Here is a 19482-nt window from a genome sequence, read left to right on the forward strand (position 1 = left end):
ACACGTGTATTCGAAAGCGCAATTATGTATTGGTCCGTGTGCCATGACAGCACATTGACCTTATGCCTGCGATTGGAAGACATTAACCCTGGCAAAAAATCAGGCACTTCTTCACTTCCCTGCCACCCTGCTCTCTCCATTTTCTCACTCACACCCTTTTAGCAGGACATGAATTTTGCTAACGATAGGTGACGTCATGAGAGATAGCACTGTAGGGTGTTGCTTATTTTTTATTTTTTCTCGGATTTTTGATTTCTACCTCTTAAAATATGCTATGGGGTGCAGAATGGATATCCTAAAAATTTCAGCTCAATTGTTCAACATTTAGAGGTCGCTCAAAGAGCATAAATACAATAACATTAGATTTTCCCGATTTTTTGAAGTAACATCATTTTCAGGGGTAACGCACGATTTTGCAGCCCTTTAGGGCCAAAATTCGCTCCATTTTAACGTCCGCTCAACAGTTTTCCAGGAATACAATACTTTTCCGCGAGCTGCAGCAGCGCGTCACACCCCTGACGGCGAGGTTGCTCGCAGGCCGCATCGCGGTCAACTTATAAGTCCTGGGCCCCTCACTGCCTTACGCCCCCCTCGCGCCTTCCCTAACGAGAGTCGGTGGAAGAAGGGAGGAGTTACCTGTATTGTTTTACATTGTTATAAATTCATGAGACATTCGCTGAGATTAAGCAGAATAGATGGAACCATGGAGAATTATGTTTAGAGACAACTATGTGTATGTTTTCTTACCCGAGTTTGCGTGTTTCACACCCCCTTTAACCTCATCGCAGTTGGATTTTGAATGGCGTAGAGTACATTTTCGGAGTCGAGACGCTATTGATAAAAACAATGTCGTTTATCGCAAGCAAGTCTATTGAAGTATTCCTAATCGGCGTCCCAGCAGCTATAGCCGCTTGTTTCGCGAAAAATAAGCTGCCTTTGATTTGCGAAGTGCTGCAGGTGTTCTATCTCCACCACTTTCCCCTGAAACAGGGAGTGTGTGCAAATACGAGACTAACAATGAGGTTCGTGGTTCCATTCCGGACTATTATGTCGAGAATTCAAATTATTGAAGAAATACGTGGAATATATTAAATAGAGGCACTGTGCAGTGAGCTGTAATAATTCAAGATTTATTTTTGACGGCGACCTATGCAACAGCGAAAGAATGACATGGAATTGAATGAAAAATTGGATCAGCTGTTTGATATTGCCGCGGTAAATGCTCTGGAAGTTATTCAAAATGATGTGGATAAAGTGCTCTTGAAAATACAGAGGCGACCAGGATACCTACCTGCTTCAAAAGATACTAAATTAGCACTTAGAGAGTTTTCAAAATATTTTTCTTTCTGAAAAACTTCCTTACAATTATTATTTTCAAGTTTCTGCTAGCACCAAAAAACTAATCTACCGCATCATAGACAAATGCACATTATATGAAATGCGTTGTAAACTGGCTGATTGGGGTGGACTTGGTTTTTCCGGGACGGCTATTACGCGCTTCGGCTTGCCAAATAATGAGATACTTATCTAGCACTTAATAGACAGAGAGGAGTCAGAGAAGTCGGCCCGTCAAATGGAGAGGAAGAGAAGATATGATGAGTAGATAGAAGAGAAGATAGATGGGTAGGAAAACCCTAATTACACCCCAAATTGCACTGATCTTTAATGACTTGGGCATTAGCGCGGGAGGAGCGGCAATGGTTTTTGTTGCTACTATGTTTTGGTAACAGGGGTTACTGTCTACTAAAGGAAATATTTACTGATTCGTTAAATCAAGTAAGTAGATATTATTTTGCATATTACGTCATTAAATGGTCCTATAAATCTCATGGCCGATTGATGAAATAAAAACAACATTAAAGATTCCATATCTCACCGGAACTGCCAGTGGCCGGGCAACTGATGAGATTGTTCAGGACTGCATTGAATAGTGGAGATTAGCGAACATAATAAAGTATTTTCAATTAATTCGACAAGCGTAAATAGTGTTAACTAACTACTTTCATATCTTAGGTTCTCAGTCTATCATATTTTTTTGGATTCTTAACATGAAAATTTCTTTTTTATCATTAATTAGGTTCGAAGAACAGTGATGGAGTTATGTATTTTAAAGGATAAACTACAGCAAACACTCGGTATGAAAACCGCCAACATAGTATTCGACTCCTCCTTTCTTATTTTATTTTTTATTTTATTCCCAAACCACCGAATACAGCTGAATTTGGCCATTTTACATCGGGGTATTCAACAAATTTAATAATCAAACGCACACGAACAACCATGCCCTGGGCAGGGGAAACCTAACCAGGTGGGACTCGAACCCGCGACCCCTTGTTTGGCAGGCGAGGACGTTACCCCGCCGCCACCGAGGCCGGCAAGCCGACTTAAGTCTTAAGCCGACTTTCGCTTACAAAGGCGCCAGGGGGGTAAGGCAATGACGGTCGCTGACTGTGAGCGACCAGCTCGCCGTCAGGGGTGTGACGCGCTATTGTAGCTCGCGGAAAAGTATTGTATTCCTGGAAAACTGTTGATCGGACGTTAAAATGGAGCGAATTTTGGCCCTAAAGGGCTGCAAAATCGTGCGTTACCCCTGAAAATGATGTTACTTCAAAAAATTGGGAAAATATAATGTTATTGCATTTATGCTCTTTGAGCGATCTCTAAATGTTAAACAATTGAGCTGAAATTTTTAGGATATCCATTCTGCACCCCATAGCATATTTTAAGAGGTAGAAATCAAAAATCTGAGAAAAAATAAGCAACACCCTATAGCACTGTCATTGCTGCGTTTGCATTCAAGGCATCTGTTGCATTTGTTACATTTTTATTTAACGTGCGGCCGATGATTGTTACGTGGTCAATATTTCTGCCTGAAATGCCTTATCTACAAACTGTGAATTTTATGACATTAATACCGTGAAAACCTGGAAAAAACCGTGAATTTTATAATGTAGTTAAAGTGGGAACTCTGATTCTATCTTATGCAAATTGGTTGCCCAAAGGGTGGGCTACAGACCCCCATAGCCTCTCTCTGAATCTGCCTCTGGATTGTAACATACCAAAAGCGTGTAAAATAGGCCTCAAGTTTAGAGCTAATTTGTATTTCAATTCGTTAAAGTTGGTAAATATATCGGAACAGTGGCGTAACTATGGGGTGGGATTAGGGGATAGATCCCCCCTCGACAAAGCATCAGATAAATAAAAAAGTTATTTATGGTTGAAAGAAAATTACTTTGCTTTTCTAAAAAACACACACTTTATTGCCGACTAGTTTCGGTACACATTTTCAAGACTAGTGATACACATAAGATTTTGCCGGGATATATGCTCTGTGGTCGGGTGATTGGAGGGGAAGGGGAGGGGAGAGGTAAGTGACGGGAAGGGTGAAGGAGGGGAAGGGATAGGGGAAAACCAGAGGTAGTTACAGAGAGGAGCGTGGGTTGGTGTCACAGGGATTTTTTGGGGTGTAATAGTGGAATGTCTAGGAGGGGGAAGTGGAAAGGGAAAAGGTGGTCATTAGCAATGGGTTCTATCCTCTTTACAATTTTTAAAATTTCCAACTGTTCCCTGATGTCCAGCTGTGTTCCTTTCTTGACTCGGTGCAGCAATTCCGGGGTAAAATCCGCTTAGTGGCAGCAATTCCGGGGTAAAATTCGCTACCCATCTCCGGGAGGAAGGCCACCAAATGTCTTCCTTTTTTCTCTCTCTGTAATATTTAGGTCCTCTCCATTTGAGTTTTGTTTGCTTTTGGCTACGTGTAACGTCACGGTCACATCATATACACGTCACCGAAGTAGCTATGACCAACGGCGTGATATTTGTGGCCAAAAAGTGACTCATTCATCGGTCCTTATGACCGAAACGGCATGAAGATGAAGTATGCGTTTCGGACATTATGACCGAAGCGGCAGTGAATGTATTAACTTTTGCATTTTATGTGTTTTAATTTTCCTGGTTAATTGGTCACTGCACTTAAACACATTTTTATCTCCTGTTAACGTTAATCCATTAAATAGATGTAAACCCACCGTCTGTAAAAGTCAGTGAATTTTATTTTGGTATTTACCTTAGTGGGCATTCATGGTTTAGTAGTAGAAGCCATTGAGAAAATGTGTATGTGTATTATTTTTTTGTAACAGTGTTTCTTTCATCCATTCAGTGTTGGAAATGCTGAAGACAATGGTGGTGATGGGGGAGAAGAGGAGGCGCAGTCGGATAGTGGCGTTTATGTTTACCCTCCTTCAAAACTGAGGCGTTTATTCTCAAAATCTCCTGAGTGGTCCCGGTTGACTGATAAGCAGATGACTAGACTGGGTCTTCACTGTCGCTCATCAAATGAATTTTGGTTGGTTCAATACATGTGTAACTCCTGAAATCTATTTTAATGAACATTGCCCGCCTTAGGTTATCAAATTATTCTGACATTACTTACATGCTGTGGGAATGAGAATTTTTCTCATATTTTCTTAATAATAATAATAATAATAATAATTTATTCGCTGAAGGCAATACAATTGCATAGCTTCGTCAAGTTACATTACATAAAGGATAAAACACAAACAAGCAATGGCAATAGAACACAGTATGTACGCAAATGACAATTAAAGATACATCAGGACAATATTTAATACATTAATTTACATTTAAGTTTTTCCTTACATACAACATGACTCATTTAAGTTTTTCTTTACATACAGCATAAAATTCATCAGTAGAATATAAAGGTTTTTGTATTAAAAAATTTTTTCTTAAGACTTTCCTCAACACAGGTCTTTCATATGTGTTGGCTATTGAGTTCACAGCTATTGAGTGACTTTTACATGGGTTACAGTGAACCTGATTTAAGTTTTATATGGTATAAATATTACTCTACTCACTCGCTTGCCCGTATTTTCAAGGTTTTTTCACAAAGGTTCATGGCACTAGGTTGTAAGCCAAAATCTGTGGTGAGATTCCTTTTATAGATGAATTTATGAGCATGGCATAGTAATGAGCAGATGTACGAAAAAATCATTCTTGCAATATTTTTCTAATGAATGTGATATGAAATATAATTTTATAAGTAAAAAAATTGCAAATTAGTGCAATAGATTCAATTTCCCTGTATTTCTCCAATAATTTATAGTTTCTGCACGTAAACTCATCAAATAACAATGCCTTCCTCAAGACCAAATCAGCCACTTCTCTGGGGTGAAGTGTGAAGGTAACAGACTTGACTTTATTAGGTCATGCTGCTATGTGCAGGGGTTTCCAAAAGGTTTAATTATAATATCTTCAATGTAAAAACAGGAACCATGAATTCAACGAATCACAGTGGAACTTGGTTAGTGTGTTCCTCTTTAGCACATTATCCTCCTTAACACGGCGATTTCTCTCGGTACCGGTACCATCCGAACAAAATACTGATAAAACTAGTTGGTTAGTACATTTTAAATAGTGGCGCTTTCGTGGATAGTACGCTCAATTACTTGCCATGAAGCTACCTGCAAGTTGTTTCCTAGTATCATCTGAAGGTGTTTAAAACTTCAAATTCATAAGTTATTTTATCATTATCAGCCATTGACCTTCTTACTTTCATCCTACACCTCTCATTCTACAAGCATGCAATGCATTTCTCAATGCGAGGGGTACGTGCGTCATCACTTGATGAGTGTTGCGGGAGCAGACGATGGTTTGGATCTCCACGCGAAGCTTAACGTAAAAATACTTGATCTCGGCACAAGAAATAGAAAGTAGACTACATGTGACAAATTTTTAAAGTAAATTTCAACTGTAAAATATAAAATGTTCTTGTTTTTAAAACAACCAAATGATATACTCAGAGTTATTGTCATATTCTCCGAGTTAACTGTGAGAAAGAAGAAATTACTTTACTTAATCTGTCCTCTTAAAACATATACAGTAAAACTTTGATTTTACGCAGTTGGAGGGACCGAAATATGGGCACTGTGTAAAATCAAAGTGTGTAAAATCAAGAGTTGGTGTTGAGGAGGAGTATAGTTTTCAGGATAACACTTGCTCATTATTTTTAGAAGGCTTAGTCATACGCTTTAGTATAGTTCTGATTTAAGCCAGAACCGCAACCAGAAAAAAAAAAGAATGTTCCTATTCTTGCCCTATTTTGAAAGCTCTTGTTGTTATACTATCCGCAAGAGGATAAGACTTTTCTTTTTTAGGGCTTAGTAAAAGACACTCATTCAGCGTCGCCTGAGCCTGTGAAAAATATTTTTAACAAAAATATTATAATTCTTTAAAATGATAATAAATTAACTAAACTCGCTGATTTATTAATCAAATTAATATTTTAATAAACTTATGTTGCATTATAAACATTCTTTAGTCTACTTTCTATCATTTCAACGTTTGTTTATGCCCATATACAAGAGAGTTCGCCTAATTGGGGCAGCCGCCTAATTGGGGCAAAAATCACAAGTCCCGATTTGTCCCAATTAACCGGAATCTACTGTACATCACTAAGGCTTTACACCCTGTGAGCCTGGGTTCAAGTCCTGGCAGTAGCAGAAACTTATCAGAAATGGCCCTATCCCTATTTGAGGGTAATGTGGAGGGCACTTACAGTGCACCACTCTGTCCAGCAGATGGGACATTAAGACCTGGTCCCTTTGGAGCCTATCATTACAACCTGGCTAATGCCAACATACAGGGTTCCTATCCCCCAGCCCTTACTTTATGGCGCTAAAGACCCCAGCTGTCGGTTACCTCCTTCCAAATAGCATATCATAGATAATACGGAGCACTCAGGACCCGGGATATTCGGAAATTTAAATTTTTCTGGTGTTTGGATCACATTTTTTAAGTGAGCCATATAAATAACCGCGCAACTTCCGTCATGCCGCCAGTGACGAATAAAAAAATTATTAATAGTCCGGAAAAATTTTCCCTCTTTATAAATTTTACGCATTAAAAAAGCATTTTCCGAAGAAATTTTAGCATTAATAGATTGAATCTACCGGGTATAGCTTCTCTGTCGGCATTCTTCCGCGAATTCAGCGCCGGGACCGTCGACTTACAAGCCGTGTGACTCATCTTCACGTAAGATTTTGCTTCCCCATATCTGATAACAACACCGGACACTTTTTGTATTTCGATTTAATGGTGCTAAGCCATTCCTGAGTTTAAAGGGACTGCCATATCACTCACGTCTTGAATTTGACTTTAATGATTACATGACGATTGACGACGCGAGTTATTCTCCGAGGGCATTAACTCAGTTAAAAATAAACGCTTTCCACCTAGCGGAGTTAAGCTAATAGCTATAAAGTTCCGATCATGTTTCATTAAAACCCACTGGCAATGAGATACAAGTTGAGTCAGTTCTGAAAAGTGCGCCGCGCAAGCAACTTTCCCTCGCCTCCATTCGTCCCGCAGATGTGGGGTTAGCCCGCGGAATGAGACAACGCATGCTGCTTTTACCATCGTGTTGAATCACCATTGACTATCTATGTCCATACTAGAAGTACGACTATCTTTTTTGGATCACCTTGGAAGCCAAAATTTTGGCACGGGAGGATTTTTAACGACTCATTTCGCCGTTATATTTCGCTGGGGCGACGGAAAACATAGCGTTGGCAAAATTCTACAAAACCTTCTGTTAGGGATAGATATTCAGTAGCTCATAATTTCGGATTAACGACCATCTACTGTAATTACAATAAATATGTTATAAACAGCGTCGATCAATAAGCCGAATAATAAACGAAAGGTGATAATATTAATAACTACGGCGATCATCTGTCTTAATCAAAAGTAGTTACGCATAGGTACACGTCGATTGCCGTATGTTTTAGGTTTCGATATCCTTCTACGGCAAATTTGAACTAAGAGCGATATTCGAGTTCGTAAAGGAGCCTGAAATATTACTGAGAGGGCGCACGGGGAAGCAATTATTAGATTCGCGATGTTTTTAGTTTCACGCTCAACAGCGCTACGCCATTTCAACCGTTCCTGTATTCATTTTTGCAACTCATTGAGACGAATAAATAACCTAACTTCATATTGCTCCAGTCGGAATTTTAAAACAAGTCGAAAGACAACTGCGTAAAATCAAGATTAGCGGCCTCTTAGGGGCTGGGGTTATGCTGCGCAAAATCGAAAAACTGCGTAAAATCAAGAAAAGATGTAAAATCGAAGTTTCACCATTGCAACTCCCTATGCTTTCCGGCCGGACTTGAGTGACGCTGCGTAAAAACGAGACTTGATGTAAAATCGAAGTGCGTAAAATCGAAGTTTTACTGTATAGGTATCTGTGCCAGGGGGTGGAGGGAGGGGAGTGAGAGGTTGGAGAAGTTGGTTGTTGATAGTTTTTCCAGATTACGGGTTGCCAAGTGCGACTTATTTTAAGGCCGGTGTCCCTGTTAAAATTGTTCTTCTACTCTTTGGTTATTTCTGTGGCCTCTCTGACTATTCTCTGTTTGAAACCTGATATATATGGATATAAATTCCCGCCTCATCAGATTCCCTTGAGAAAGTGACCAGCATCGGTCGGGAAACGTTGGGGCCACCCAAAAATTGACATGGCGACATAGCCCAAAAGTTTTTATTTAACATGATGAGTACCCGCGAAAGTTTTAACAAAGGATTGGGTCTTCATTATCGCACATTTAATGAATTGTGGTTGGTTCAATGGCTACATAAGCACGGTGAAAATACCGATATCGGCACTTCGTCCTGAAGATGCATAGTGGAATCCAGGCGAAAATGTTGTGACCCCATTACAAACAATGCGGCGAGCCCTAAAGATGGAGAGATCACCCCTGTGAAAAAATTGTATAAACCTGTATAAAATTTGTATACATTCTTATACAATTGTTATGACAACGTATGCATACAAATTTTATACAGGTTTATACAATTTTCTCATAGGGGCATCTAATCGAGAACCCCAAGGAAAACAATGACAGAACACCATGTATTCATTGTTTAAGAATGATAATTTATCTCACCGTCATATTTTTTCATTCTTCAGGATTCCATGGGATGACTTAGCAGTCCATGCATGCACGTTTACAGTTTGCCGCCTATTCAACACTAATGTCTTTGCTCTTGGAAAGACTTGGAAAGAAAGGGTGGCCACTGGGAAATGGAGCCGAGGAGCCAAAGGGACATCAGCAGATCGATCAGGAGGTGGGACTGCCGAGGAGTATCCAGAAACATTTTTAAGAAATCCACAGGTCAGTTGATGAGGGATAAGCATTTAAGCTGCTGCTTTCAATGAAGTTCTGCCAAAATATAAGTAAGGTGTCTATGGAATGCACCAAGATTATATTAAAAGAAATTTTTAATATCAGGGAATTTTAAGAAAACACTTAGCTGTTTCACAAAATAAAATATATTGCGACCGGTTTCGATACATGATGATACGCTGTATCGAAACCGGTCGCAATATATTTTATTTTGTGAAACAGCTAAGTGTTTTCTTAACCTTTGTGCATCATGAAAGAGTTTCACCATGTTACGCCAACCACCATCGCATTTATCAGGGAATTTTTCCTGATGCTCTACAGCTATGGTCTTTTGTGTTGTCTACCATCCTTTCGTGTTATCTTAGGACACTGCACTGGCACCAATAGTGTGGTTTCCTATTTTTTTTAATTGCCTAAGTCGAAACATTATTACTCCTGGAGTATGTATTTCATGCTTTTTGATTTTTAAATGGCGATATCTATTTTTCGCGATTAAATGAAAAGTGAAAATTTTCAAGCATGCGAAAACGTGACGGCTAAGTATGAATGCTAGGAAAAGCCCGTGTGATGTCATTTTGGTTCCAGCTGCCATCGTGTAAGGCCACCTTGGTGTGAGGCATTGAGCGCCGATACGATGCAGGCTGCTAGCAGGTAGCGCTTGTCTTAAATAAGGATTATTAATACCCTATCAAACGAAGGAAACTTTCCGAACTTAGGTAATTTTAATGGGTGATTATTAAGAGATGTTTCCCTGAGCTCTGTCCCTCATGTATGCATTGGTAATCTCAGATGATTTAAAACTCCTATCTCCTCGTATAGAAACTAGGTCCCTGTGACGTCACGTGGAGTGGAATTACATGGGCGCTAATCTGGACTTTTTCAAATGAGGTTAAAATTGACCATTGCCATTCATCTAAACTGGGGATACTAAAACCAAATACATAATTTGTATATTATGAATACACTAATGGTGGGTAATGAATCTCAATAAATGCCTTTCGTTTTCTTTGATGAAGGAAACTACCCTATTGTTTCTATAAATTATTTTGTGGAAACAATGAGCTACGTCTCGTAAACTGTGTGTGCTCAAGGCTGGTATGACTATGAATTCAGCCCTCAAGGTTTGCCCCATGATACCTACTATTTTCATCCTAAATACCGTATTTATCTGAATATAGTCCCTCATTTTTTCCAAAAATGCCCATGGGAAAAATAAAGGGAAGATAATATTCAAACACATTTTAAAATTTTTCCTGAAACTGAAGCCTCAAATTATATTCAGAGGGGTACTATGTTTGGAGAAATACGGTATGTGCTTGATTAAAAAATTTGAGACATTGCCCTTATTTCTATTTTGAAATCTGGGGGATGTTAAATTTTAATTTTTTTATGATTTAAATTTCCTCTCTTCCAGTTCCTTTTTGAAGTATCTGTTGCTGAGGAAGATATCGTTTTTCAGTTGCTTCAGTGGGCATCGGAGACACTTGAAGACTTGCCTACTGGGCATTTGCCTATAGGCATCACTGTGTTTCAGGTGAGAAAACCTTTCTTGATTTTCTCCTGATGTGATGAATCATGTAAGCATTCTTAAAAGAGTTATTGTAATGTTTTTTGTAGATGTTTTATTTATTTGAATTCAGTTTTCGGGCTAGTTGTTAATGCAATTGTCATTCTCTTGTGTAACCCTTACTAGGTTGCATCCTTTGATTTTTTTATGGTCTTCATTGTGGTTGCTGCGACAAATAAGTTTTTAGATTTTTCTTAAAGCATATTTTTTGTGATAAAAATTGTAATATTTGTGTAGGTTGATTTTTTTAAACCAAAATTTTCAGCTTGCATGCTTATATTGTTGGTCATGTTGGTCTCTCCTATTTTCTCCTAGGTTGAAGAAAATAGGAAATGTAGAATGCATGCCCTGCATCCTTGTTGTCCGATCGTGATCGAATGTAAGCCATCATGTACAAGAGAATTGTATCATCGAGGTCATTTTGTTAAAGGTCGCTACCTTCTGGTGCCTTCCACAGCCATTCCTGGTGATATGGCTAATTTCTACCTCAGAGTTTTTTCCTCTAATAGTGACATAAAGTTAAGGTTTGTATCTCTTTTTTGTATTAAATAAAGTCTGGTTTAAAGAGATAGTGAACGAATTTATATAAGTGGCTTGAATGAGTGCTTTTAGATGCATGTGTATGGCTGTGGAGTATGGTGTTCTTAACCTTTAAAGGATAGCTTTTAGTCAAATGGCAAGTGTAACCTATTTTATGGTCTTAGCGAGTGTCATTCCAGGAGCCTAAAAAATATCTACACTATCTCAGTGACGAAACTCATTATAAGCCGATTTTAAAGGAAGTGTGTCTCAGTGGTCCCTAAAGGGACTGCAAGGCCATAAACGAAAACAGTAGTTGGTCCCTTTTGGGACTTGATACACGATAAAGGTTAATGTATGATGTTTTTACCATATGCAACCCGGAGATTTGTTGACTTATCAATTTTTTCATTTGCATACATTGAACTATTTCTCACGTTACAGTTGTAGTGTTTTCTTATGAACCATTAGCTTAAGGTATATTCAATGACGGAGAACTTTGAAAAAAACTAAAAATTAGGGAATTTTCTGTGTTAGTTTGGAAAAGTGGTTGTTGTAGAGAATTCCAAGTCGAGTCTTTTTAGAGCCTTTAATTTATATGCATGTTTATTTAAAAATTTAAGTGAGTAAAATGTTGCTGATCATCTTTGCTTCCATCCATGTATATTTAGGATTGGAATGCATTTATTGAAAATCAAAACATTTCTATTGTAGAGAGCTGAAGAGAGATTACCCCAGATTCAGATTGAGGTTGCGATCATTGCTTTGCTGTGCACCATCTATAGTTTTTGTCACCTGCATCACAATAAAACGAGCTGAAGCCCTTGAGAAATTTAAATGTAGTCAACGTAAGTTTATTTTCTTGTTCCTTTACTACGATTTCTGGAAAATATTTGTCACATAAAATATAGGAAATTTTATTTGACCCTAAACCATTGTCACAAGTAGAGATCAATCATTCCATAGATTGCCTTTCTTATTTGTAAGATTTTTATAAAATGCTTGTTTTTTCTTGCTGTCAGCAGTCATGTGTGGATTGATTTGTGGCCATCAGCATTTATTTCATAATTTAGAGATAACTTCATATTCACATCTCAGTCTTGCAGATTTTTGTTGCATCTGTGTTTGATGATGGATGTTTTACTAGCTCTCCTACATCTTCAGGTGAAAACCCTGTTGCATAGGCAAGCTTGTGTGGGACTTCAATCCTAAAGCATGAGATGTCATCCCATTGTGGAAACCTGAAGTTTAATGTTCCTGCTTATTTCTTATTTTTGAATATTAACTTACAGATTGTGACCCATATTGTGTTGTGAAGTGTGAAGGATATAAAGAGAAGACAGCAGTTGTGAGGAGTACGTGCAATCCATCATGGGACACGTCTTTCACTTTCTATCGTCATAGAATTGATAAGCCAATTGTGATACGGGTAAGTCCTCATTTACCTCAAAAGAAATGCGTAGCTCTTTTGTTATTTTCCCATTATTTTATGATATTTTTTATTTTCTCTATTTTTTTTTATCATATCTCATTCTACTTGTACTATACACTAGGGATGGATGGTTCCAGGATATCTGTCAGATCCGGATTTGGATCAGATACTTTATTTCAGGTGTCGGATCTTCAGATATTTTCGGATCCAAATGCATATTTAATTGCCTGCTATAAAATGAAGTATCTATTAAAGTTTCTTCTGGTACATTCAATCAAATTACAATAACATTAAAAATACAATTTAGATTTTCATACACATTTTTATATTTTGAACGTGATCGAAAGTTGAAATTCATAGTTGAAAATGGATCGAAAATTTCATTAAAATAATTGTAAAAAAACGGCATATGCATGGGCCCCTGGATGAATGCACGATGCTATCAAGCAATTGATTGATGTTCTGGATGTTTTTGAAGGAGCAACACTTCTTGCTAGTAGAAGTGCAGTCACAGTTTCCTAAGTTATCCCCCTTTTGAATAGCATCATGTATTAATTTCTTAGAAACTTAGAAGTTTTCGCATAGTCGTCTACAAGGTTTCGTCAATGCGATTTGCTGTTTTCCATTAAAAGCTGGTATGAATTTCTGGAAAAAGAACAATTATTCACTTTTGCCACAATTCTTGATGTACGATTCAAAATCAGCGATTTCCAAGATTCAAATAAAGTTGAGATGATAAAAAATCAGTTGGCTTTGGAGATGTCAAGTCTGTCTAAACAAAGTCACTCAACAAAAACAGATACCTTAGGAAAAGTGCAGCCGGAAATAGCTGATGTAAAGGAACAACAATCAATGTATTTATTCAAAATAAAAAAGTTGATTTTTAGAATGTATTTGAAGTATACCTATTTATTTATACATTCATCAAGTGAAATAGAATACAAACGTACGTTTAATATGCTTAGTGCAATTCTAGTATTCGAGGTATTCGAAATTCGAGATATTCGAATATTCGAGCATTGATTTAGTATTCGAATTCGATATTCGAGTTTGAGAAATCTGCTATTCGACCCATCTCTAGTTTTTATTCCTTCACCTATGCCCACAGCACAACTAAAAAAAAATGTACATATTATAAGAAATTTAAAAAATGATAGTGCCTGATTATTTCTCTTGATAAATAGAATGAGGAAGTTGATGTAAGTTCTTTGTGGTGCAAGAAATTTGTTTGCATTATTCTAGGTTTACCACTACCATGTGTGCTTGCCAGCTAAATTTGTTGGAGAAGCTGTCTTTCCTGCTCCAGTTAACCATCAATGGACAGAGATCTGGTCTGACTTAATTGACAGGAAGGGCAGACAAAGTACAATTGATAATGAGGACAGTGGTAAGCATATTAATTTCCCCAAGTTGATCTTTCATGTTGGCTAGAGCTGTTCAAGTATCAAATTTTCAACTTGTGTTGAGTTAAAGTCGAGTTGAACGTACATCACAAGCATAATTTCTTTACCAGCTAAAGCAAGAGCATTGGTGTTAGTGTAAAGCAAGCATTTTGTATTCATGGCATCATTCAGTCAAAATCATTGACTAAACATGATACAATTTTGACTTACAGTTTTGATAAGAAGTAACATACAGTAAGAAAGTTTTAAAAAGTGATAATAGCTCATTATATTTTCAACTGTGTGGTAATTTCTACCCTTGTGGCAATTTTCTGATTGTTTTAGTCTCCTGTATTAGAGTATAGTCATCATTATAGATTTCTCCCAGCAAGTTTTGCAAAAGGAGGACCCGATAATTGGAGATATGAAACACATGAATTATTTAATTTTAAAGCTTTAGTGGTCGTATGTATGCATTTGCAAGGAGGTTGTAAATAGTATCTGGAGGTGCTGTTTCGGAGTTTTTGGCATCGTCAAAGTTCCACCATCTTAGTTTGACAATTTTTGGACTCAGTCTCCAACTGATATTTTGAGGTAACTAATACCGTATAAGCGTGTGTAAGAGGCGCACCCCTATTTTGAGGAAGGAAGCTATAAAGAAAAAAATTTTGCGGCATTTTTTTAATCCTATCGTGTGGTGTTGCAGACGTATGCCTGGAATTTCGACAGTTATCGAAATTTCCTCTTTCAGTACTATTTGAAAGAGGAAATTTTGATAACTGCGGCGGTAATAGAGGCATAAGAGGGAGTAGAAAGAGTTCCGATCCTCTCTTAGCATACGCCATCGCTCTACGTTGCTTGTCATACTCACGAACAATTTTGTTTAAAAGCTTTCGCAGGAGTATTGCAATAGAATTGCAGCCGTGGAAAATTTTAAGGCAAAACACGACAGGCACATAGCATGAACTTTCCCAAAAGATTGGACAACAATCGGGGCAATCTCAGCGCCGTAGGATAATAACAACGTCGTAGATTTAAGGCCCCTTGCACACACACCGATTTTGGACGGCCGGTAAAATATCGGCCGTCCACATTCCAATAGTGAACAATGGGAGAGCATTGGAGCTTGCACACGTACCGAACACGCGCCGGCACCGGCTAAATGCCGGTTAGCTGCCAGCCATTGTCACTGTGGATCACCGGCGCCGGCTCAAAAAACATAGCAACTTATCGTTTGACCAGTAAAAATCCGGCGTGTGTGCAAGCATCGCTTCGCCGGTAAAATATCGGCCGATATTTTACCAGCTGTCCAAAATTGGTGTGTGTGCAAGGGGCCTAACGGAACTACACTCGGCCCTCAATCAGAAAATGCCTCGGCCGTTTTTTTCCTTTCCGAGACTCCACAGGAAAATAGGAAATTATCAAGTTACAGGGGACCAATGGAAACGTGTTTCATCCCTACCCCATCTCACCAACTGACCTTTTTCGGTCTACCAGGTTCAATTCTCCGAGTTTCTGGAGGTCAAATGCTAGGTGAGTCACCTTCTGAGCTCGAAGATATCTTGATATCTTTCAGCAATTGTATGACACGCACGAGGTTCTTAAAAGAATTAGACCTAACGCGACGTATATCTGACAGCATTTAAGTTTTTTGAGCTCTAATTGATTGACACAAAGATTTATAGCTAAAACAAGGCTACTAATATTCAACATTGTCCTAACAGCACAATTTCAGAAGAAACAAGCGTAGCATGAGCGCATTTAAACAAGACAAGACAGACTGGAAACTTCAGGCAACGCAAACTGCGTGTATCACATTGCTACGCCTTCGCCCCTTCGCTTTAAAGGCAACGACGTCACATGCAAGATCGGACGTGTTCTTCCCTTGCTCCTTCACTCAGAGCCTCGTAGCTTGAAATAGGGAGGGGAGGGAGCGCGCTCCTTCCCCTCGACCTCTCCTTCAGCGCTCTTCACTTTTTAGCATTTTTGATTTCTTCTATCCACCATTTAGTCCAACAATGAACACACTCGTTCGAATTTTTTAAACCGCAGGTTTTGACACCAATATAATTTTCAGTTGCAAAAATCCTCAATCAGCGCCTGAAGATGATTTTTGAAAAATCAGGTGCTCAGCGTAATGGAAATTGCTCGGCAAGACAGATGTTGACTATTAACCAGGTATGTCCTTCAAAACTACGCGTTTATCTACGTGTGATAAGCGATTACTCTATGCAGTATAAATTGGGCAGGATGCCCACTCGTGGCATTAAATTTAGCGCGCTCCGGAGCGAATCACCCCGCACGATCTTTTCCATGTTCACCTCTGGGGTACCGACGTGACGGCGCGATGCTTACGAGTAAGAAAAGCTAACACGAGCATTTTAAAAATGCGTCACTAAGGGAGAAACTCCCCTGCCAGCCGCTTGATTTTGACCCTGGGTTTCAGATGACTGACTCACGCTGAAAACCAAGGCCACTCAGTTCCCCTTGGACTTGCGACCGGTGAAGGGGAGGGGGGAAGATAAGAAGTATATGTAAGAGGCGCACCCCCATTTTCGGCTGCAATGACTGGGAAAAAAGGTGCGCCTCTTACACGCGCTTATACGGTATTTGTTCTAAAAATGAACTAAATCAAGTTAAAAATGCTACCAATCATTAGTATTTCGTCGGTGATTGTCATCAGATTTCAGCCATCATTGGCGATGCTTCTATTAATGTATAAACTCTGCTTCTGTTAGCCACTTTACTGGTGGGGATATCCTTGAAAACATACTTTATTACTGTAATTGTTAATTCCCTTTGGCTATGATAAAATTCAATACCTGTATAATTGTTGGTAAATGACTAGTTTACTCTCTTAAAATTTTATTTTCAGCTGATCTGGTTGTAGAACGTAACCATGGTGATTGATAATAATTTTTCCCTGGGAATAGAGATTTAGGTTATACCTAAGCCTACCAATGAAGTAAGAAAAAAAGGTTTACATTGTGCGTTCCATAGTTAATTTTAATGTATTAAGAAGTTAATACCAAAATTTTCACCAAATAGTTAGCATTGACCCTTATGGGATTGTCAATGTTTTGGTCAATGTGGGCGTGGTTTGTCCTAGCCGAGCACCCCCATTCGACCACACTTCAATCCACGCTCGAAACCAGTGGTGCCCCTCCCGATATTTACAACCTCCTTGTGTATTTGCTGGAAAAAAAATTCTATCTGTTCTTTCATCAACCTCCACCTTTCTATTAGAAAACAATACTCTACACTCTCAAATTCTTCATTTTGTTCTTCAAAAATATTAGTGAACAAGTGAGGTTTAACCAAAAGCAATGGCAAGCCATTTTGTTTTAAATCTCTTCATATTTTCCTTTTCAGCAGAATCTTTGGCATGTGTAAGGGGAAGAATTTTAGTGGAAATCCTGACAGAAGATGATGTAATGGCCATTTAGGGACAAATGGTGATAGGCTAAAAAGCCTCCTATAATTATACTAGTCAATTTTTTTTAACTACGCACATTTTAAGCCAATTGATATTTGTAAGCATGAATTTTTATTGTTTCAGATCCATATTTTGATCTGAAGGGCAAATTTTTTTTAACATTTACAAAGTTTTTATTATTGTTGAATGGATTGATTATTTTAGCTCTCATATAAGTACATGACACAGCACCTCCTTGAAGGAGAACATATTCTCAAATATTTTTGCCATTAAGACTAAAAATTAAGTATTAAAATGTATCTAAACAATGTTTTTTTTGTGAGGTGAATGATCAATTCTGATTCAAGGTAGGTTTATCTTTCTATTCATGCTCCATCTGATCAAATGACATTTCTAACTTATGCTGTGATTTGATTCTATCCCACTTAAAAATTTCCTGAGTCTTCATTTGAAAATATTAATGTGTTTGGTCATAAGTTATTTATTGAACAACTGTTTCATTGGTATCTATTAGTTGGCTTCTCACAAGTTTCACAAGTAATATGTGTCAGATATGGATTTATTTAGTGAAGAGTAGTCTTGTTCTGACCAAAGTTTGAGTTCTTAGAAAGGCATTAGGTAGGATATTTTATCAGATATTTGCATTGGTAAGGATATGTGGTATAGTGGTGTAGGAGTGTTGTTGTAATAGGTTGAATTCCATATTTCAGTGCAGACCTAATTTATTTAAAACTATTTATTCTATTAATTTATAGTATGAAACTATTTTACCACAGGTAGGAGTCGTTTGTATAGATCTTGCCTTTTTACATTTCAAAGTTTCCAAAAAAAAAAAAGAAACAAAAGTGATTGAGTTTTATGTTTACTTACCAGAGTGAAGCAAATAATCTTAGGTTTTCAGCAGTAGTAATTGTCTTTACCACCATGACTCTGCGGAAGAAGGAGATGCCTTATAGTTTTATGGGTATAACACTATGTATTTAGTCCACAGTTATTTCCTTGAAATTGTCTTTGTCTTATAACCTAATAGTAGTCTTTACTTTGGAGTAGAGGGTATAAGTTTTATAAAATGGAATAGAATAAGGAGTTGTGTCAAGGAATAAGTCTTTGATTTTAATGGTTTCCTTGTGGAATGACTTCTTGGTCGCATGGTGAAAGTCAAATCAGCTGGTGTTAGTTGCTATCAGAATAGTCTTCTATGCCAATTTCCTATGAATAATGTGAGAAGGTAAAGGGTTAATGTTTTGCACATTGTCTTCCTCAAATAGTATTAGTTTCTGATGGAAATTCACTGTAGGTGAGCATTAAAATTAATTGCACACCGGAGCACATCCAAAGTTGAGCCTAAAATTAACTAGAATCTGATTCAATAACTTTTTAAACATGATCGATTGATATTAGGGATGGGTCTAATCTGCAATTTTCACAAATCAGAAACCAAAATCGACTGTTTCAGGGGTTTGAATCAAATCTCGAATCCATATTCACAAAATTCTTAAAATTTTGAAAATTTACTGACTGCATGCATGTACCTATATACACCTTTAGGAAGAAATGTTTCTTGAGCAATTAACAGGTAGCTGATCAATACCACTCCTAGTTCTCACAGTTTCACACAGGAAGCGCTGCTTGTGACTCTTGCAAGATAAACAATTTCAGAGAGAATCAATAAGAAGTTCATGAACGATTTCAAATCCTGGCACCAGGAAATTCCGGGAAGGTCAATAATAATAATAATATTTCTTTATTAATTCCAGGACTTGCGGTCAACATGTATAGAACAAGTCAAGTAGGTACACAAAACAAACATAGACAATAAAAGTAAAAATTAGATATTCAGATGCAATGACATAAATTCATCAATAGAATAACAAGAACTGCTCTCACTAGATACCATTAAAGTTGTTTCTTAAAGTTACATATAGAACATATTTCCCTTAAAT

General features: G+C 37.8%; 1 protein-coding gene across 3 annotated transcripts in view; it reads left to right on the top strand.

Annotated features, from left to right (window-relative positions):
- The window catches only part of LOC124167783 (calpain-5-like), a 59969-nt gene extending 40487 nt beyond the window's left edge, over positions 1 to 19482 (top strand). For 2 of the 3 annotated variants that reach the window (XM_046545801.1, XM_046545799.1), the window contains exons 8-15: positions 4160 to 4345; positions 8987 to 9191; positions 10618 to 10737; positions 11086 to 11294; positions 12004 to 12137; positions 12582 to 12718; positions 13964 to 14108; positions 17476 to 19482. In XM_046545801.1, the coding sequence (XP_046401757.1) occupies positions 4160 to 4345; positions 8987 to 9191; positions 10618 to 10737; positions 11086 to 11294; positions 12004 to 12137; positions 12582 to 12718; positions 13964 to 14108; positions 17476 to 17549 (1210 nt within the window). In that variant the 3' untranslated portion in view covers positions 17550 to 19482. The remainder of the gene's footprint in view (positions 1 to 4159; positions 4346 to 8986; positions 9192 to 10617; positions 10738 to 11085; positions 11295 to 12003; positions 12138 to 12581; positions 12719 to 13963; positions 14109 to 17475) is intronic. The other variant, XM_046545802.1, reaches the window with a different exon arrangement.

This window comes from Ischnura elegans, chromosome 11, assembly GCF_921293095.1.
Source record: "Ischnura elegans chromosome 11, ioIscEleg1.1, whole genome shotgun sequence".
NCBI classification, from domain to species: domain Eukaryota; kingdom Metazoa; phylum Arthropoda; class Insecta; order Odonata; family Coenagrionidae; genus Ischnura; species Ischnura elegans.